Raw genomic sequence first — 19,105 nt, 5'->3', positions numbered from 1 at the left:
CCACCCCGCGATACCTCCAGGTCCCCCCCCCCCCCCCCCCCGGCAACCATCAAAAAAAAAAAATCTTTCCTCAACACCACCCCCAAAACCCAAACCGTAAACATGCCACCACAGAGATACATTCCAGAAACGACTTGGGATGAGATAAGCAAGAGATCCGTCGTTTACAACAGAGATTAGCAAAGATGGATCACAAGACTTAAGGGGAGATTAACCTTGACCGTGATTTGGAAATTTAAAGCGGAGATAGGGATAAAGATCTGAACTTGTTCCATAGGGAAGACATCAGCGACGAGAAATACCGACCACATCGCTTTGGAATTCAATACCAGAGGAGGCCGAGAGAAGAGCCTACATATAACGGACACAAGGACTTCGACATCAAAATGCAGTTACTAGAGTTTGACGGAGGTATGGATCCAGATGACTTTATTAACTGGCTACAACATGTTAAGCGAATCTTCAAATGTAAAGATGTGCCAGAGAATAAGCAGGTAAAATTAGCTCCTATCATGTTGAAAAAGAGCTCCTCTTTGTGGTGGGGGGAAATTATAGAGGCTGGACAAGGGAAGGCGGTAATAAAATTACCAAGTGATAAAAGATGAAAAAAAACAATGCAGGAGCTACTTTCCATATTACCAGCAGGACATGTTTCTGAGACTCCATCTACAACAATGATACCTTTTAGTGTTGGAATTCACAACTCAGTTTGACTAGTTATAGATGAAATGAAGTTGATCCGGCCAAAGGAGCAAACTATAGCCCGATACCTGGTGGGTTTGAAGCCCGCTATTAACAATATGGTGCAGATACAACCCTGCTAGATGTTAGGGGATGTTCAAACTATAGCCTCGAAGGTGGAAAGACTAATCATTATTGAGGTAAGAACCTTCGTCTGACAGTCATCTACAACTATCACAACCGACAAAGGTACCTCGGAGGAGTTTATAAGACAGAATAGGGAAATGACAAGCCAGATCAGAGTGGAAAGAAGTCAAAGAAAGGTAGCTCTTCTAGTACAGTACCCGCCAGGAGGTGTTTCATGTGTCACGACTACAGACACATTGCCTTTAGTTGTCCTACGAGCCAAGTTCGCACATTCACAAATCGTGTTGTCAAAGAGGTGGAGGACAATGTGTTAGAGGACAGTTTAGGAGAACTTCAGCTCCAGGGGTATGAGGGAGAAATGCTAGCCATAGGAAGAATTTTGAAGTCTGAACCGGAGCGAGATCAATCCTGGTTGAGGAACAGTATCTTTTGCATCAATTACACGGTAAAGGGCGAGGTTTTGCAGCTTGATCATCGATAGTGAGAGTTGCGAAAATGTGGTATCCACACTGATTGTGAAGAAATGGGTTGGCCATGTAGAAACACTCCCAAGCCTACTATTTTACCTAGTTGAAGGGAAACAAAATATGCTTGGATCAGCAGTGCTTGGTCAAAATTTTGATTAGGGATCAGCTACAGGAGCATGTATGGTGCGATGTAGTTTCGATGGATGTCTGCCACATTCTGTTGGGAAGGCCTTAACAGTTTGACTACAATATTCAGCACAACGATTTCAAGAACACTTACTCTTTTTAGAAGGAAGGAAAACAATTTGTGTTGTTACCTGCTAAGGATGCAAGGGGCGGAGGAGACATAGAGGAAAAATTAGTTCCACGGAGTCGGTTCGGGATGCTCCAGTGATACTGGCATTAGTCCTTCTAGAGGAAGCTAAGGAGAGTGAGATATCACCACTACTACAGGTCTTCTAGGATGTGATGACTGTCAACCTTCTAGAGGGATTATCGTCATTGAGAGATTCAAAATGTCATAGATCTTATACCCGGATCAGTGCTGTTGAATTGGATAGTCTGCAGATTGAGACCTGCGGAGTATGAAGAGTTACAACACAGAAAGCTTTAGTCACATGGGCGACATTCATGCGGTCAATTTCGGACGGTTCTAGTGACATAGAAATTAGTCCTAAACAAAAGTGAGGAGAGTGAGATACCAACGCTACTAGAACCATTGCTACAGGACTTTAAGGATGTGATGACTAACAACCTTCCGAAGGGTTTACCGCCATTGAGAGATACGCCATGGATCTTATTACCTGTTTAGTGTTGCCAAATCAGCCTTTTTGTTGATTGATATCTGCGGAGTGCGAGGAGTTACAACAACAGTATAATATCTTGTCGTGAGAGTGCTAGTCAGAAAGAGTACTAGTTCGTGTACTGTTCTCACTTGATGGTGCTGAAGGACAGGTCGTGGCACATGTGCATCAACAATAGGGCCATCAGCAAGGTCACCATTAAGTACCAGTTTCTCATACATCGTTTGGGCGATCTCTTGGACCAATTACACGAAGCCACCATTTTTTCCAAGATCGATATGACCACCAAATACGGATGAGGTCAGGAGACGACTGGATGATTACTTTCAAGACACGAGATGGTTTATACGAGTGGACAGTTTTGCCCTTCGGCTTGTCAATCTTGCCTGAAACTTTTATGAGGTTGATAAATCAGATTTTTTTGGAATTCGTGGTGGTCTACTCTGGCAATATTCTGGTATACGGCCGATCTGAGGAGCACTTATAACACTTGAGAGGAAAGTGTTTGAGGTACCACGAGCAGAGCAATTATATGCCCATTCGAAGAAATGCCGCTTCATGATGGATCAAGTATACTTTTTGGATTACATCGTGTCTAGTGCTGGCGTTTAGATAGACCCTACAGAGATCAATGCTATTATAAGCTGGACCACGTCGCAGTTGTTTATTAAGCTGAGACAGTTTTTGAGGCTAGCGTCATTTTACAAGAGATTCATCAGAAACTTCACACTATCACCGTTGTTCTAACAAAACTTTTGAAAGGAAAGGAGTTCACCTGGCAACGGTACCTCAGACCGGCTTCAACACGGTGAAGGAGAAGGCGACTCAGGCGCCAGTTCTAGCATTAGCTAATTTCAACCAAACTGTTCGATGTAGAGTGCAATGCATCCGACAAAGGAATAGGGGAAGTGCCGAGCCAAGGATGTCATCCATCGTCTTTTTCAGTGAAAAGTTGAATGATTCTAGGAAGAAGTACTCAGCATATGATAAGGAATTTTATGCTATTGTAAGAGCTCTCGAGCACTAAAATCACTACCTGCTAACGAGCGAGGTTACATTGTTTACGAATCACGAAGCCTTGAAATTTCTAGACAACTAGAGTGAGCTGAAGGGTCGACATGGTACTTGGGTGGAGTTTTTATTATCATTCCTCTTCGTGCTTAAGCATAAGGCGGAGACCTAGAACTAGGTAGCAGATGCACTAAGCCATTGTCACCTATTAATCATGCCAATGCAGACTCATGTTATGGGATTCAAGATTGTAAAGGACTTGTATGAGGTAGACAAAGACTTCAAGGACATCTGGGAGCGATGCTTGGAGAAATCAATTGAGGAGTACTACAGAGCTGATGGGTATTTGTTCTACCATAGTAAGTTGTGCATTCCCAAGTGCTTGTTGAGGGAAGCCATTGTTCAGGAGAGCCACATCGGAGGTCTGGCAGGGCATTATGGTAGGGACAAGATCCTCTCACTCGAGAGAGCACGTCGTTTGGCTTCGATTGATGAGAGATGTGGAGTGACATGTCAGGCAGTGCATGATTTGCTATTTGACAAAGACCAGTGGGAAGAATGCATGGTTGTACACTCTCTTAACAGTACCGGAGGCACCGTGGGTAGACGTTAGCATAGACTTCATGGTGATTCTCCCGAGGACGCAGAGGAATATGGACTATGTGATGGTTGTGGTAGATCGATTCTCAAAGATGACACATTTTGTATGCTACCACCAGACACAAAACACATCTCATGTCGCTGATTTATACTTCAGAGAGATCATGAGTTTGCACGGAATCCCCGGGACCATCACCTTCGACATAGACGTCAAACTTCTGAGCCTCTTTGGAGGACCTTGTGGGGGAAGTTAGGCACCAAAATCCAATTCAATTCAGTAGCTCATCCAGAGATGGACGGTCAGATGGAGGAACAAACAAGAGCATTAAGCAATGGGATCTAATCCCAACTTAAGCCAAGTTACATATAACTGATTCGTGAGTTATACTAATGACACGCTCCATTCAAGATTGTGTACGGGCTCAACCCGCTCATGCTACTTGAGCTGGCAAAACGCTTGACGACATTAGAGATTAGTTTGGATGCTAAAGAACAAATTCATGAGATTCAAAAGTTCCACGGGGAGGTTGGGAAGGATATCACTAAGCAAAACACAAATATCAAGCTCAGACGAATAAGACTAGGAAAAATGTGACATTTTAAGGAGACTTCTTGTGGATTTGGCTGAAGGAGAGATTTCTAGGGGAGCATTCGGGGAATTCAAGCCGAGAGTAGATGGACCTTTCAGGATACTTCGGAAAATAAATGACAATGCCTAAAAGGTCGACCTGTCAGGAGACAACAATATTTCAACTATATTCAATTGTGCAGACCTGAATCCATACTACGAGGACTCAAACGCTTCGATAAATGAAGTCGAAGATCCCCCAAACCTAGGAGCTGATGCAGGATGATGGGCTGGAGTGGTTGGTCCAACATGTGGATGTCGGTCTAATCAGGAGGCTAGACTGGCCAACCTTCTAATGGGGAGGGAATTACCACCCCTTCTCCCCTCCAATTTCCTATTCTATTCCTTCCCATGGAGAGGGTTCCCTTCCTGTACTATTACTTGCTCTTCTATTCTCTTCTTAATTCTATTTTCTTTCTATTCTAATTCCTTCCTATTCTGTCCATTATATATGTGTGCGGATTGCTTATTTAGGGTTTATTTGTTTTTTTCAGATTTCAGATTGCAGCCTCCGGTTGTTTCTTTCTTCCAAGGGTTGTATCTGATGACGAGAAGGTTCTCCAGCTGTAACTCGTCCAAGGAGGTGAATTATCTCCTCTTGATCCTCCAACACTTGCCTTGCTGCCTCCTTCCATTTTCCTGCTGTCGCCTGCCCTCAAACACTTGTCTTGTGGCCACATGCCCTCCAACACTTGTCTTGTTGCTGCCTGCCTTCCAACATCAGTCCAATTGTCGTCGACCACTCCAGCACTTCGCAGGCACGCCATTTGAGCCGCTCTCTTCCTTCAACGACTCCCAAGGAAATCGCTCCCGCAAGCCCTCCTCCATCCAACATCGTTGATCTTTGTCTCTATTGACTCACAGGCTGCTGCCATAGCCTCCAGTTCCCTCCAGCACTGTCGCTCACTGCCTTCAACGACCTCCAAGCTGCTGCCATCGCTCCTTGTTCACTCTAACAGAACTGCTCCCTGCATCCAACACCTTCCAGGTTGCCGAAACTCCCTCCCGTTCACTCCAACACTACTGTCTCTTTTCTCTAGCCATTCCACCTATCGTAACGCTTCTTTATCAACCCTCCATCCGCTGTCGCATCTTCCCAAGAAGCCCCATGTTTGCGTGCCAGTCGGTACCACTCCGTCGCTCTTGTCCTAGATGGTCATTCTATGTTTTTGTTGTTTTATGCTGAGGAGTCGGCATTGTAGCCCTTGCATTTTGATAAAAAAAATTTTCTTTCTGTCACGGTCTGGCTTAACTTCTGTATCACAAATCTTTGTTTTTCTCTTTCTTGAAAATGAGGTGGAAAAAAGGGTTGAAGTTCAAAGAAGGTGAAATTCATGGTAACTAACATTTTTCTAGTAGTGAGATCAACCCTTTTTGGCTCAGAGCATAACTAACAAACGAATAGTTTTTGGCCCGCGGTTCAAGTTTTTCTTAATGATTAATGTGAACGAAAATGGTGCACCCAAATATATTTAGAGAAAGAGAAGATGGGAGCCTGTTCTTTGGAAAAAAAAATTGAACTAATATCAAAATGTGTTTCAAAGTTTAAGGCCTTTTTTGGTTTTCTAGTTATGAGAAATATAACTGTAAGAACGACTTCATCTCAAAGATATTTGGACACTTGATTGATAAATAGCAAGACTCGAGCTACCGCTATTATGTGCTTGTTTATTCTTTCAACTAACCCATTTTGTTATTGAATGTTGACATAAGAGATTTGATGAATTGTTCCTTTTTCTTGAAAGAATTGAACCAATTTTTTTTTTGAAATATTCCCGGCTATTATCACTCTGTAAAATTTGAATAGTTGTTTGAAATTTGGTTTGTACCGTGGTGACAAATTTTTCTACTTTCTATTTTTTTTATTAAATAAATCCAACTTAACTTAATGTTGTCATTAGTGGAAGTCACAAACCATTTTTTTAGAGTGTGGATTTTACAAGGATCTCAAATATTCCTATGATCGAAGTAAATGGTGTAGTAGGTTTTTATATTTGTGGGGCAACTGATTTGTGATGATGTTTAACAAACTGATACCCTTCACATTGAAACGACACATTTTTATTATGAAATAATTTGGAAAATAAATATTTTAGATAATGAAAATTAGGATGACACAACCTATAATGACATAAGATAATTTGATCGTCTTTAGAAACAGAAACATAATTTAAACTAATATTTTGACATTGTCTATTCGAGTCGAGTTAATTTTTAAAATAATAAAGTCCAACATTTTTCTTAACTCTATCAATCATCCTCCTTAGGGTCAATTCATGAAACTCACAACAAGAATAATTTTGAAGTTAGATTGCAATTGATGATCAGTAATAATTTAACTAATGGGCAACAAGTTACATGATAGATTAGACACATGGAGAACATCCTGAACGTTTAACAATGAGGAAAGTTCAACAGTTCTTATTCCAACAACTATCAAGAGGAATCCATCGACAATTTTGACAATTTTATTGCCAGCACAAAACTTATAAATGGAAAATAATTTAGAGCAAATCGTCATATTATCATTTGAGCCTAGGTCAATTATCCAAGAGTGAGAAGAATAAAGATTAACAACTAACAAAGCAGTGGTTAGAGAGTTACCCATTTGTACTAAAGAGCAAGATGATGCCGAGGATAATTATGGAGATTGAAATAATTTTGTATGTGTGTAATTGCTCCTTGAAAGGGATTGCTTGCATGCGAGTTAGCATATGGCTCCCAAGTTCCTTCAGCAATCACTTGATAAGCTCAACCTTTGTGCTTGGATTTTGATTTCCAATTCGCAGGTATTTCATGAAGCTTCAACATGCCTTCTTCATATGTTATGGTTTTTTGCATTGCTCGCACCATAGCTTTTTCCGTCCATCTTTATCAGTATCAATCCCTTCGACACAAGGGTCGAGTTCTCCTGTTCAATGTTACCAGACTATTCAGTTTTTTTCAGTTCTCCTGTTCAATGTTACCAGACTATTCAGTTTTTTTCAACATAATTTTTCTTCTTGTCTCTTCATGTCTAACTTCAAAAAAGATATATCGGATTAAGGGTGGAGATTTCCTACTAAGCATTCAACCTTGAATGTCATCTAAACATCGATTAAGACCAACTAAGAACATGTAGAACTGATTGTTTTCCTCTCATTTTTTGTGACGAGCATTGTCAATCAAATTCTTCCAAATATAATCATAACATCGATCAGACTCCTGCTATAATGTTACCAACTCATCGTAATACATAGTAATATTAATGTCATAATTTTTGGACTGCCATTTTCTCAAGTCTAGATCATTGGCAGTATGTTTTAGGAATTCTCCGGTTAAATAAGCAATTTTGCCTCTTCGATCGAAGCCGCAGAAAAGCCACAAACACATACGAAACCAAAAGAAGACTGTGATGTCGAGGAAGTTGAAATGAGCCCCTAGCCAAAAAATAAAAGAATATAAAGGCTAACCTTCTAAAGCTCTGATACCATGTAGTATTTGTGAAGGGAAAAATTATTATTCCTCCTCAATTGCATAGAAGAACAATTACAAGTTAAATAAAGGAGGATAGCTGCCAGTTTGGGAAAACAATAATATCAACCATGATTCCCATAATAAGAGAAATGAAACAAGAATTATGACATACCAATACTAGACAATAATAAAAGTAGAAAATATTAGTAGTAGGATATGCTAAATGTCCAACAATAGGTTTTGTGAGAAGATAAAATAATTATTCCACTTGCATTTCATAAGAGACGTTTACAAGATAAATAGCAGAGGAAGATCATCAAGTTAAGAAAGTCACAAAAAACAAACCCAAAATCAGTAAATCCTCATGATAGAAAATAGGAAATGGAAGTTACCAAAATTTGAAATAATAATTTCAAATTTTATTTGCAAAATTAGAAAATTATAATTTCTCTTCTAAAAATTCAACACCCCCTCAAGTTGGTGCATGGATAACTATCATTTATAACCTGCTTACAAAGAGCGCAAAACTAGTCTCGAAAAAATCATTTGGTGAAGATATCTATTATTTGTTGTGCAATATGATTAAAAGACATGCAAACAACTTCACAATCAGTCTTCTTTTTTATGAAATGGTTGTCCATCTCCACGTGCTTCATTTGATTATGTTGTATATGATCTTGTGCAATGCTTATTGCAGCTTTATTGTCATGGTACGCTTCATTGACATGGTTATTGAGATCCAGACCTTTTAAAAAATTCTTTTCAACTAATAGCATCTCACATACTCCATTAGCCATAGCCCTTTATTCTGCCTCGACACTGTTTCTTGCAGCCACATTTTTCTTACTTCTTCATGTAACCAGGTTTTCTTAAACAAATACAATATCTGGATGTCGAACTCCTGGAATAACTCAACTTGCTCAATTCGAATTATTGTATGTCTCTATGTTCTGTTGTGTTGTCTTCTGAAAGTGTAAGCCTTTGCCTAGTGTATTTTTTAGGTATATAAGAATAACCTAACTTATAATTTCATAACATAATATCATTGTCTTTAGAAACAAAATTAATTTTTAAACAAGTATTTTCATTTTGTTTACTCCGGTCAACTACATGTCAAAATAGTAGAGTCAATCTTTTTACAACACTGTCAATTTTTCTCACAATGGTCTATTATTGAAACTGACAATAAGAAGTGTAAAACTTTGCTCGACACTAGTGGTCAAATGTAATTTTACTAATGAATAATAAGTTACAAGATAAATTAGGAATATGGATCACACGTAAAAAATTAACAATGAAGTAAGTTTGAGAGTCCCTGTTTTGGCACTTTCTGAGAGGTAATCATTTGTAATTTTTGATAATTTTATTGCTTGCACAAGGTCTATATGATGATAGCAGTCATAAGTCATATGATTAGTTACACCATAATTAATTATCCAAGAATGAATAGAATTAGGAATAAGACCTAAAAGCACAGTGGCATGAGAGTTATCTTTATGTAATAAAGAATATGAAGAAGTCAAGAACAATTTGAGAAATGGAAACAATTTGTTCAGGTACTCTAATTACTCCTTGGTAAAAGGGACTGCATTTAAGATAGTACATCAACAACAACTTCATAAGTGCGATCGCTTTTTGGAGTTTGGTTTTTAATTTGTTGGTTTATCATGAAGCTTCCAACATGTCTCCTATGTATGCCATGGTTTTTTGCAATGCTCGTATCACAGTTTTATGATCTTCATTGCTACTATCAATACCTTTTGACATAAGAGCCGAGTTCTCAAGTTCAAGGTTAAAAAAAGGTTCGATGTTGTGCAAGGTGATTTTCTTTCTCGACTCCTTACATCCAGCCTCAGAAAAAACTTCTCAATTAGAAGGTAGTGGCTTCCTATCGAGCATGTGACCTTGTATCTCGTCTAAACTCCAATTAAGGCCAGCTAAAATTAAATAAGCCAGATTATTTGCTCTCACTACTTATGACGAGCGTAGTCATTCATATTCTCTCAAATGTCATCATAATATTGATCGAGCTCCTAACATTTTCACCTCATTGTAATACATAGTAACATTACGATCATTTTGCTTGGATTTCATAGTAGAGTTTTCATCTAAAAACTTTGAGAAAAATTCCTCAGGTCTAAATAAAGATCTCGAATAGTCTCAGATATATTGAGCAATTAGAATAAATATGTGGTGTTTTCTAATGGTAGCTTCCTTGGAGTTGATAAGCCAAGCAATTACAAGAGAGTTTTTGGACCATCATTTTTTCATATTAGAGCCACCAAATGTACATATCAAAATTCACTAGTTACATGTTCAATTTTATCTTTTACATCAATTGTTAATCTTATGGATTGAGCCTACTCGAGATAGTTGTGTCCATAGAGTTTTGTAACCATTAGGTAAGGGGTTGACTTTTGGGAATAATAATCAACAGATGTTGGCGTGAGAGGAGTTGTAGGGTGAGGCAAAGTAGTTTTGGAAATACTGGTAGCGATAGAGACGGTAGGTTTCTTTTGGGTGCCGGCCATTGCTAACTTATAGGTTTACTATTAGGCTTCTAGTTAGCTGGCTTGCCCTTTTCCCATTATTCATAAATCTTTATAATGTGCAATGATTTTTTCTGCTTGTTTTGTTGATTCATTCTCAGAATTTGATCTTGTCACAATTGCACTAATGTCACCCATACTATTTTTTTAGTCCCTCATACATTATAGCGTTTTACTCTTTCTAATCACGCTTTTCGATTTTTGTGAAGCCATAGTTGAAAAACTAGCGAGTTAATTCAGTTGGATTATGTTACTGCTAAATAAATCTAGTAAATTCAACAAAGTGGAATTGTGTAGAATTTCTGTGATCTGAAATAGTCAGTTTGATAATGAAATTTCAACTTGCCTCGTTATAATATTAAACCAAGTTTCATAGTTTGCAAGTTTAGGATGAAGCGTTTTTAATCATATATTATTCCGTGTCGCTTGGTTTGATTCTATTATTAATGTGCCCAGTTTTACTCTCTTGAAGTTAGAAGTGTTGATGTCGCTATTATTCTATAACTTTGAACAAAATAGCTGTATTTCATTTGTAAATTGATATATATATTAGATTTTACTGCATGTGTTACATTACTAATGTTAGTTGTATTCTAGTAGGTCGTTATTCCAATTGGAGACATCCATGAGGTATGTTGCAATATTTTAATTTTTTTTTTATTTTATTCCTTTTTTTTTCTATGCATATAGTGCACATGCAAGGAAACGTTGAGACTACCTTTTTATTAGCAATGCAGATTAAGAGAAGCCAGCATGCATATATCAACCCAGCGATAACAATTATTCTTCGCATGGGTGCTGGTGGGCATGGTGTACCTCCTTTGGGAAGTCCTGACGGTAATGACTAATTTCTTACTGTATATCTTTCAAAAGTTTTTGTGAGAAATGTGCTGTCAGCTTATATTATTGAATAATCTACTATGATATCCACTAAGTTGTTATCATTGCCCTGTAAGCTTGGTGTTTTAAGAGTTTTCATGACCTCTTCACCAATATGTGATTCATTTGGTTATCATTTGTGAATTACCATCTATCATAATTCTTTGACTCGCGATTGCAAAATTTAATATTGAAATTAGTGAGCACAATTATTTTAATCCTTTTTCTTCAGGCTTCAATCATGTTCTTTTTATTTTTTTATTTTACCAGCTCTCTGCGATCCCTTTAAACTGTAATTTTACTCTAGCCTATTGGAAGGATGAGATTTGGAATTCTTATTTGGTGGTATTTGATGGTCTAATTTTGCCCTATCTCAGTTCTGAAGTTGCAGTTTTTGTTACCTTACAGAATCACATTTGACAGTAAATTGGTTTGCTTATGGCATCTAGGTTTTGACAAATATTAGGAATGTCTTACTGATCGGAGTAGTGTTACAATATATGTAGTGAATTTCCTTGGATATGTATGTATCTTATAAACCACCTATTTGATAATGCATGATCCTAATCAACTCTTCATTGATGTTGCCATTAGTGATTTTACATTGAATTTATGCTTAAATTACTTTCCCTATTTAGCTTATATTATCTTTAATGTCTTGGATTTGTCACTAGGAATAATTAAGTCTTTGTGTTTATAACTCATACTATAAAGGGTTTCTGAACTGTAAAGTGGAGACTTGACTATTTGATAATATGCTAAGTTACATGACTAACGTGCAAAATGCATTTTTTGTATGGATATATTATTTTGTAGGTGTTTTATCACTAATTTTAACTTGCAATCAAAGAATATTTTTTTTTTATAGCTTTAAAATCAAATTTGTTTCGACTCACTCTACTTGTTAACCTATATTTTGAAAGGTAATATAAGTAAGTCAAACACTAAGTGAGGAGGCATAAAAATGGAAATCTTTTGAATTTGATCAACTTTTTACTACTGATAAGTGCTTGTTATGTTAGAAAAAATAAGTGAAACAAGGAATTTCTTATAACATGTTAATTAGAACTTCCAGTATAGAGCATTCTAATCCAATTGTAAAATTGCACTAACCTTTTCCAATTAAAAAATTATTTCCTTCAAACATATGGATTATGAGGTATTCATGAAGTTTAACACTGGGCTAGCAGTAGCTTACTTTATCTGATTGTTTTCCAGGGAGAGTTAGGTACAAGTTTGCTTCTTTTTGGAACAGAAATCACACACTTAGAGCTCTACAACGTGCTGCTAAGAACTACCGGGCAATCTTAGAAGCTGAGAAGAAGGTTTGATCCCTTTATTTTTGTGAAATAATTAATATCAACGTTGCAACGGCGGTTATGATTTCTAAATCCCTGAAAAAGCTGTCAACTATATATTCATTTATTTACATAGGTGCTATTGCACTTGAAACAGAATCAAAGTCGAACTGAAGTATTTAAAGGGAATCTTGCAAAACTTAAGGATGGAGAAGATCTAAACCACCTTTTTCTTGCTGTATTTATGTTTTAATTTCACATGTAATAATCTTCGTTGCTCATGGTGGGATAAGACCTCAACTTTCAATGTGTGCCTTCACTGATGCCGTGAAGCTGGATATGATTGCAATTGTCTTCAAATTTTTGGTAGGATGACACGATTTTGCATATAATATCTCACTCTATATTCCTGTCCTTCTGATGAACTGGTACTAACTAATAACTAAGTTCCATTGTTACTGGAATTTAGACTACATGATCTAACGATTTTAACCTGATTCTGAATCTCTATTCTTATTTGCTAGCTCTGGCTTTTATAGTATTTGATGGAATTTTGTATGGGTGATTTTGGTTTTCATTTTACTTAATTAGTTGTTCCTTTAACTTCTAAAATCTATATCTAAATATTAATTGTCATAAAATTACTAAAACCTTTTCCAAGTCACTGTCATTAATCTAAAACTTGTTATTATTAAATTTGACCTGTTGATTGAATTTTTTTGAAAACATGAAATCACTTACTTTTCATAAACTTACTAAAACCTTTTCCAAGTCACTGTCATTAATCTAAAGCTTGTTATTATGAAATTTGACCTGTTGATTGAATTTTTTTGAAAACATGAAATCACTTACTAAGTTCTATGCTTCGAACTATGGAGCAATTTTCCCACGTTTAATGTAATTTAATTTAGGGATTTATAGTTATTTGGGTATATACTGACATCATCTAAATTAAAAAAAAAAAAAAAACTCTCCAGTCATTTCTGGTGTATAATACATACTCAAATGTGTTTTCTACATACTAGGATGCTTGAAATTTTGTTTTTTTGGTTATATTTTATTTATGTAGGTCAGTTGAATATGATATAGATGTAAAATAACTTGACAATGCCCCTTGTAATGCAGGAGAATGCTCAGTCAGCATTGCGCGCTCACAGTAGCTCAATTAGAAGCAGCCGAAAACTAATGGGCATAGCAGACATACCAGAATCAAACATAGCTGAGACTGGAAAGTTACAGGATTTCATCAAAGAAGATGTTCTAGTTGGCATAGTTAACGTATATGTCTTCCTGACATTTTTTCCATAATTTCCTTTTAATTGTAACTAACCGTTTCTTTATTCATTTTGTAGGATACTTTCCCATGCACAGCCGAGGAGTTCTTTAATTTTTTGTTTAGTGATGATTCAAAGTTTATTGAAGAGTATCGTTCAGCTAGGAAGGACACAAACCTTAATGTATGTGATTTTTCTTTTTATTTGTGCTCTTATTAAATTTCAACCGGTAGTTTCTATCCAAAGTATATCTTAATTCGCAGTGATTTTTAGCCATATTTTCTAAAAGCTTGCAATCTCCATTTTATTAAGTCAAGCGGCCTTTAATTTGCTTGTACTTGATTCATTATGTTCTGTGCTAGGAGCTTCGTAATGGCTTAAATACATTTTTTTGGTTGCCATGATTAATACAAGTTGCATTACTTTTGACTGTTTTTTTCTAGTTAAGGTTGTCCTTATCAACGTATGCCCTTATTTGTAAAGCAATCTCCATGAATTATGGCTAGGTCAGCCCCTAACATGCCATATCATTGACCGTGTGCTCTTGAATGTCGTCTCGTCAATTTGCGTGCTCTAATTTTTTATATAGCTGAATTTTGCTCTTAATCTGATGTACTTCATACTATATAATTTTTTTAGTGTATACAATAAGTCTCAAAGGATAGAATTCAAGCACAAATCAAGCCTTTCATTTTTAGTTAGGTTATTTGAGCACAAGGTATGCTTTGTGAATGGTCGTTCACTTAGCAGACCTGTGAAGTTCCCTGGTAGATTCTGTGAAGAGCCTTAAGGATACCATCATTGTCGTCATTTGAGTCATTAAAATATCTTGAATGTTTGCCCCGAGCTTCTAGAACTTGCTCAGAAATCTTGCTCCCAATCCAAACAACTCCCAGGAAAGACCTTGGATCCAACTTTTGAGTTGAATCGGTTTGCTTGAATTTGCTACGCCTTCTTAGGATATGGGCTTCACTTCTCTTCTCTTTCTTTCTTCTTCCTTCTCTTCTTTACTTTATATCGCTCCACTTCCGTTTCCTGGCTGCTAGCCCCAAGCAGCGGAAGCAGCTTTTCTATTTTTATGCCTTAAGCAGTCACGGGATGTGGGGAATTAGCTTTTAAAAAAATATACTTACTAATATGTTAGAATATATATATATATATATATATGTATATATATATATGAGAAAGCCCTAGGGCTAATATATTAAAGAGAAAGAAAGATACAGATAGATTGTATGAGAGGGTCCAAGCATGACAACCTACCCACACGGAAAACACCTCAATTGATGACATCTATTGAATTATGTTGCGATAGTTAAATTTTTATAGTGATGCTCTTTTTCTTTGCAGATGGGCCAGTGGCATGTTGCTGACGAGTATGATGGCCAAGTTCGAGAGATAACATTTAGATCCGTTTGTCATAGCCCCATGTGTCCTCCAGACACCGCAATGACGGAGTGGCAACATGTTGTTCTCTCTGCTGATAAAAATACTCTGGTGCGATAAATTGATTTAACCTATATGTTAACTGGGAATATTGCTCTAGTTAGATTGATTATGGCTTTTTGATATTGAAGTAATATTCTTTTCTCTGACCATCCACAATATGATTGCATTTGATTTATGTTTAATTTTTTTGAAGATTTCTTTTGCTGCAACTAATGATTGACTCAAAATTTTCAGGTTCTTGAAACTGTGCAGCAGGCACATGACGTTCCGTTCGGGTCTTACTTTGAGGTATTTAAAAGTTTTTTCATTGATATCTATTATATTCATTTAAAATAAAGTTATAGGTTTGGTTTCTGATTTTAATTTCATAACTTTAACATCTCTATTGAAAGTATGAGAAGGAAAAATTACTTCATTCAATTATTCACATGAAGAGTACACTCACACACACACACACACACACACACACACACACACACACATAAAGGAATAGCCGGAGGCTATTATACGAGCCCCGACTATCCCTCATGTGCCTAACAATTCGAGTACCACACCCTATACTCATAGGGATTCGAACCCCAGACCAGAGGGGACTTACAATTGACAAGCAAATGCCCAACCAACTGATTTGAGTACGTGACACACACACACACACACATATATATATATATATATCTGTGTGTGTGTGTGTTTGTGTGTGTGTACATGTATAAAATTAATCCCTCTTTACAAACTTACCAAATATATCTTGTCTAATTTAGGAAAGGAAAATAATTTATAAATAAAGAAACATAAAATAGAAAGGGAATAAAACTAAGGTTTTTTCAATGATATTCCCAATAAAATATTTCCATTATTTTGTGAAAAAGTTGGCCGACCCACCATGAAGAGAAGCCGAACTTCTCAGCTTTCCATGCACCCCGACAAACTGGGTCATAAATTTTATAGAAACCATGTAGAGACCAAGCTTGGAATTGAACTCTGAGATGGTGCTTAAAGAAAGACTTTGGATGAAGACTTCAACAACTTATTTGTGTGTCGAGATGTAGCTCAGCTATATAAGTCCACCATTAACATTTTTCGGAGGTAAAATGCCTATTAATTTCAATATATTTGGCCCTGTCACGATGCACTTAATTTTTGGTAATATTGATGGCTGTTTGAATGTTACAAAACATCTGTATAATCCTACTGGAGGTGCACCCAAATTTCTTTAATAATTTCTGAATCCAGACCCTTTCACAGATTCCTAAGGCGAGTTACCTGTACTTTGATTCAACACTGCTTCTAGAAATAATATCTTACTTATTACTTTTTTATGTAACCACATTTTCCTATAAAATAGAGCAATAACCTGTGTTGGACCTTTTGTCAGTGAGTTTCCCAGTCCAATTTGTATTAGTGGACTTCTACCTTTCAATTTGTGGCTTTTTAAAAAATTAATTCATAATCAAAAGTATTCTTGAGGAACCTCAGAATCTTGTACACCATCTCCAAATTCTCTATGTTTGGGTTATTCATGTGTTGGCTCACAATGATGACATAATATGTAATATCGGTTCATGTATGTGACAGACACATGAATTTTTCAACCAATACTTACTTTTCATATCTTTCCTCGTCCATAGATACACTTTCTTCTCTATCAGATTTCTTTTTGGGATTCATTGGAGTTTCGCAGACTTGCATCCAATCATTTGTCCTTTTTAGTAGATTTATGTTGTATTTTCTCTGTGATATAACAATGTCTTTCTTGGACCTTGTTACCTTCATACCTAGAAATCTCTCATGGTTCCTAGGTCCTTAATTTCTAACTAAGAGGCAAACAATTCCTTGATCTTGTAAATCTCCCTTTCATCATCACCAGTAAGAATCATATCATATACTATCAGTGCATCAGTCTTAACTCCCTGAGTGTGCTTTATGAACACAGCATGATCAGCTTAACCTTAAGCCCATAGAGAGACTTCATGTGTTTGCATGCTAAGTATTCTTGGAATCATTCTCAAGCCATGGTAGTATCTCCATATACATTTCTTTCATATTTTCATTCAAGAATACATTTTTTATGTCAAATTGATGCAGCCCCCATTCCTTGTTAACTACTACTAAAAGAAGAGCTATGATAGTGTTTAGTTTCGTAACTAGTATGAAGGTTATTTGATAGTCATTCCGATAGGATTGATTGAAATCTTTTGTAACAAGTCTTGTTTTGAATATTTCAATATGCTCGTCAGCCTTTTATCTGATGTCGAACACCCATTTGTTATCGTAAGAGAGTATAATAGGATGAATTTGCACACTATCAAGAGCTTCATAAATGGATTTATGAATTTGCACAATATCAATGTTAGAAATAAAGTCTTTGTAGAATGAGGATAGCTTCTCATAAGTTACATACTCATGAATTTGTTATCTAATACAAGGGCTTTGGTTTGAGCAGTTCTGTCCTTGCAGTTGTCTTCCACCTGCTGAAAATATTTCTTCTTGTTTAGATTCAAAGTTCTTTGTTATGGACTTCAGGTTGGGTATGTTAGATTGGTTGGCATCCTCTATCGGGATAAAGAGGGATAGGTGGAGTAGCTAGTGAGGCTGTGTAACTGTCATCATTTGCTTTCTCATCCTGAATATCAAATTTGTAGTAGTAGGATTGATTTTAAAAAAATATGACGTTCACGGGATTGTAGTTTTTTAGTAATATGAGAGTAACACTTATACTCTTTTTTATTGGAGGCATAATAGAGAAACATACACTTTATAAATTTACCTTCAAATTTTTGTATTTTTTAGAATGCAAATGAACAAATGCCCAAAGATTTTAAGTGGTGTTGTAGAAAAGTAAGATCTTATGCGAGGATTTGTAATCATCAAAACATGAAGAGCAGTTTTGAAGTTAACTTCTTGGTTCGACATTCGATTGATAAGGTATGTTGCAGTAAGAACTGCTTCCTTCCAAAAATATTTTAGAATTTCATGGGAAATCATAATTGAGCGATATACCTCAAGGAGATGTTTTTTTTTCTATCAGTCATCTCATTTTGTTGTGGGAGATCAATACATAAAGTCACGTGGATAATTTATTTTTTGAAAGATAAGATCTAATGATGGAATTGAAATATTCATTTGCATTATCAATTTTGAGATCTAATTTATTCATTAGAATTGAGTTTTAATCACATTATATATGATTTGGAAGATTTGGACCACTTCAGATTTGTCCTTCATAAGGAATGCCCAAGTAGTTCTATTGTGATTGTCAAGAAATGAGACAAACCATCTAAACTTAGTGTTTTCACCTTTGAAGGTCCCCAAACATCATTGTGGATGATGAAAAAAGGGAGTGAGGGTTTGTACTGGATCATGACATAAATATTTCTCGCATGTTTGACAAGTTAACAAATCTCACATTGATAAGAATTAAGGTTTTTATAGATTAACAAATGAGGATATAATTTTACAACATAATTGAAATTAGGCTGACCGAAACATGTTTTATATTTTGACACTAAAAAATTTGAGGTAAAAATAGATGTGGGATCGTTAATGTTCTTAGAGAAATCTTCTTTGATCTGATGTAAGCCTTGATGCTTTTCACTATTGCCATTTCCTTTCCGGACTCAATCCAAAATTCACAATAGTTTGTTAAAAATTTAGTTATATATTTTATAGCATGGGTATGCTTACTAATTGAATCAAATTGTAGTCCAATTATGGGACATATAAAACAGAGGAAAGAGTAATATCTTGAGAGAGCTCCACATATCTTTGTCAACAATTTTTTAGTGTGATTCATCCTCAAGTTTGACCAATTTAGTTGTAGAAGTCTCTTGATAGTTGACTAGAGCATCGATATCTCTAGTCAA

The 19,105-nt window shown here is 36.2% G+C and overlaps 1 protein-coding gene across 5 annotated transcripts in view; it reads left to right on the top strand.

The window, feature by feature from the left end:
* Positions 1 to 19,105, top strand: part of LOC110037930 (BAG-associated GRAM protein 1) — a 65,242-nt gene that overhangs the window by 39,862 nt on the left and 6,275 nt on the right. For 4 of the 5 annotated variants that reach the window (XR_002295379.1, XM_020742673.1, XM_020742698.1 and 1 more), the window contains exons 9-15: positions 10,943 to 10,972; positions 11,080 to 11,179; positions 12,440 to 12,546; positions 13,645 to 13,797; positions 13,872 to 13,976; positions 15,144 to 15,290; positions 15,477 to 15,530. Coding sequence is in view for 4 of the 5 variants with exons in the window: in XM_020742673.1 (XP_020598332.1) it covers positions 10,943 to 10,972; positions 11,080 to 11,179; positions 12,440 to 12,546; positions 13,645 to 13,797; positions 13,872 to 13,976; positions 15,144 to 15,290; positions 15,477 to 15,530 (696 nt within the window). In the remaining variant the exon portion in view is untranslated. The remainder of the gene's footprint in view (positions 1 to 10,942; positions 10,973 to 11,079; positions 11,180 to 12,439; positions 12,547 to 13,644; positions 13,798 to 13,871; positions 13,977 to 15,143; positions 15,291 to 15,476; positions 15,531 to 19,105) is intronic. The other variant, XM_020742681.1, reaches the window with a different exon arrangement.

This window comes from Phalaenopsis equestris, unplaced genomic scaffold (assembly GCF_001263595.1).
Source record: "Phalaenopsis equestris unplaced genomic scaffold, ASM126359v1 Scaffold000002, whole genome shotgun sequence".
NCBI lineage: Eukaryota > Viridiplantae > Streptophyta > Magnoliopsida > Asparagales > Orchidaceae > Phalaenopsis > Phalaenopsis equestris.
Note: the sequence above shows the minus strand (reverse complement) of the source record. Positions and strands in the feature narration are given on the sequence as shown.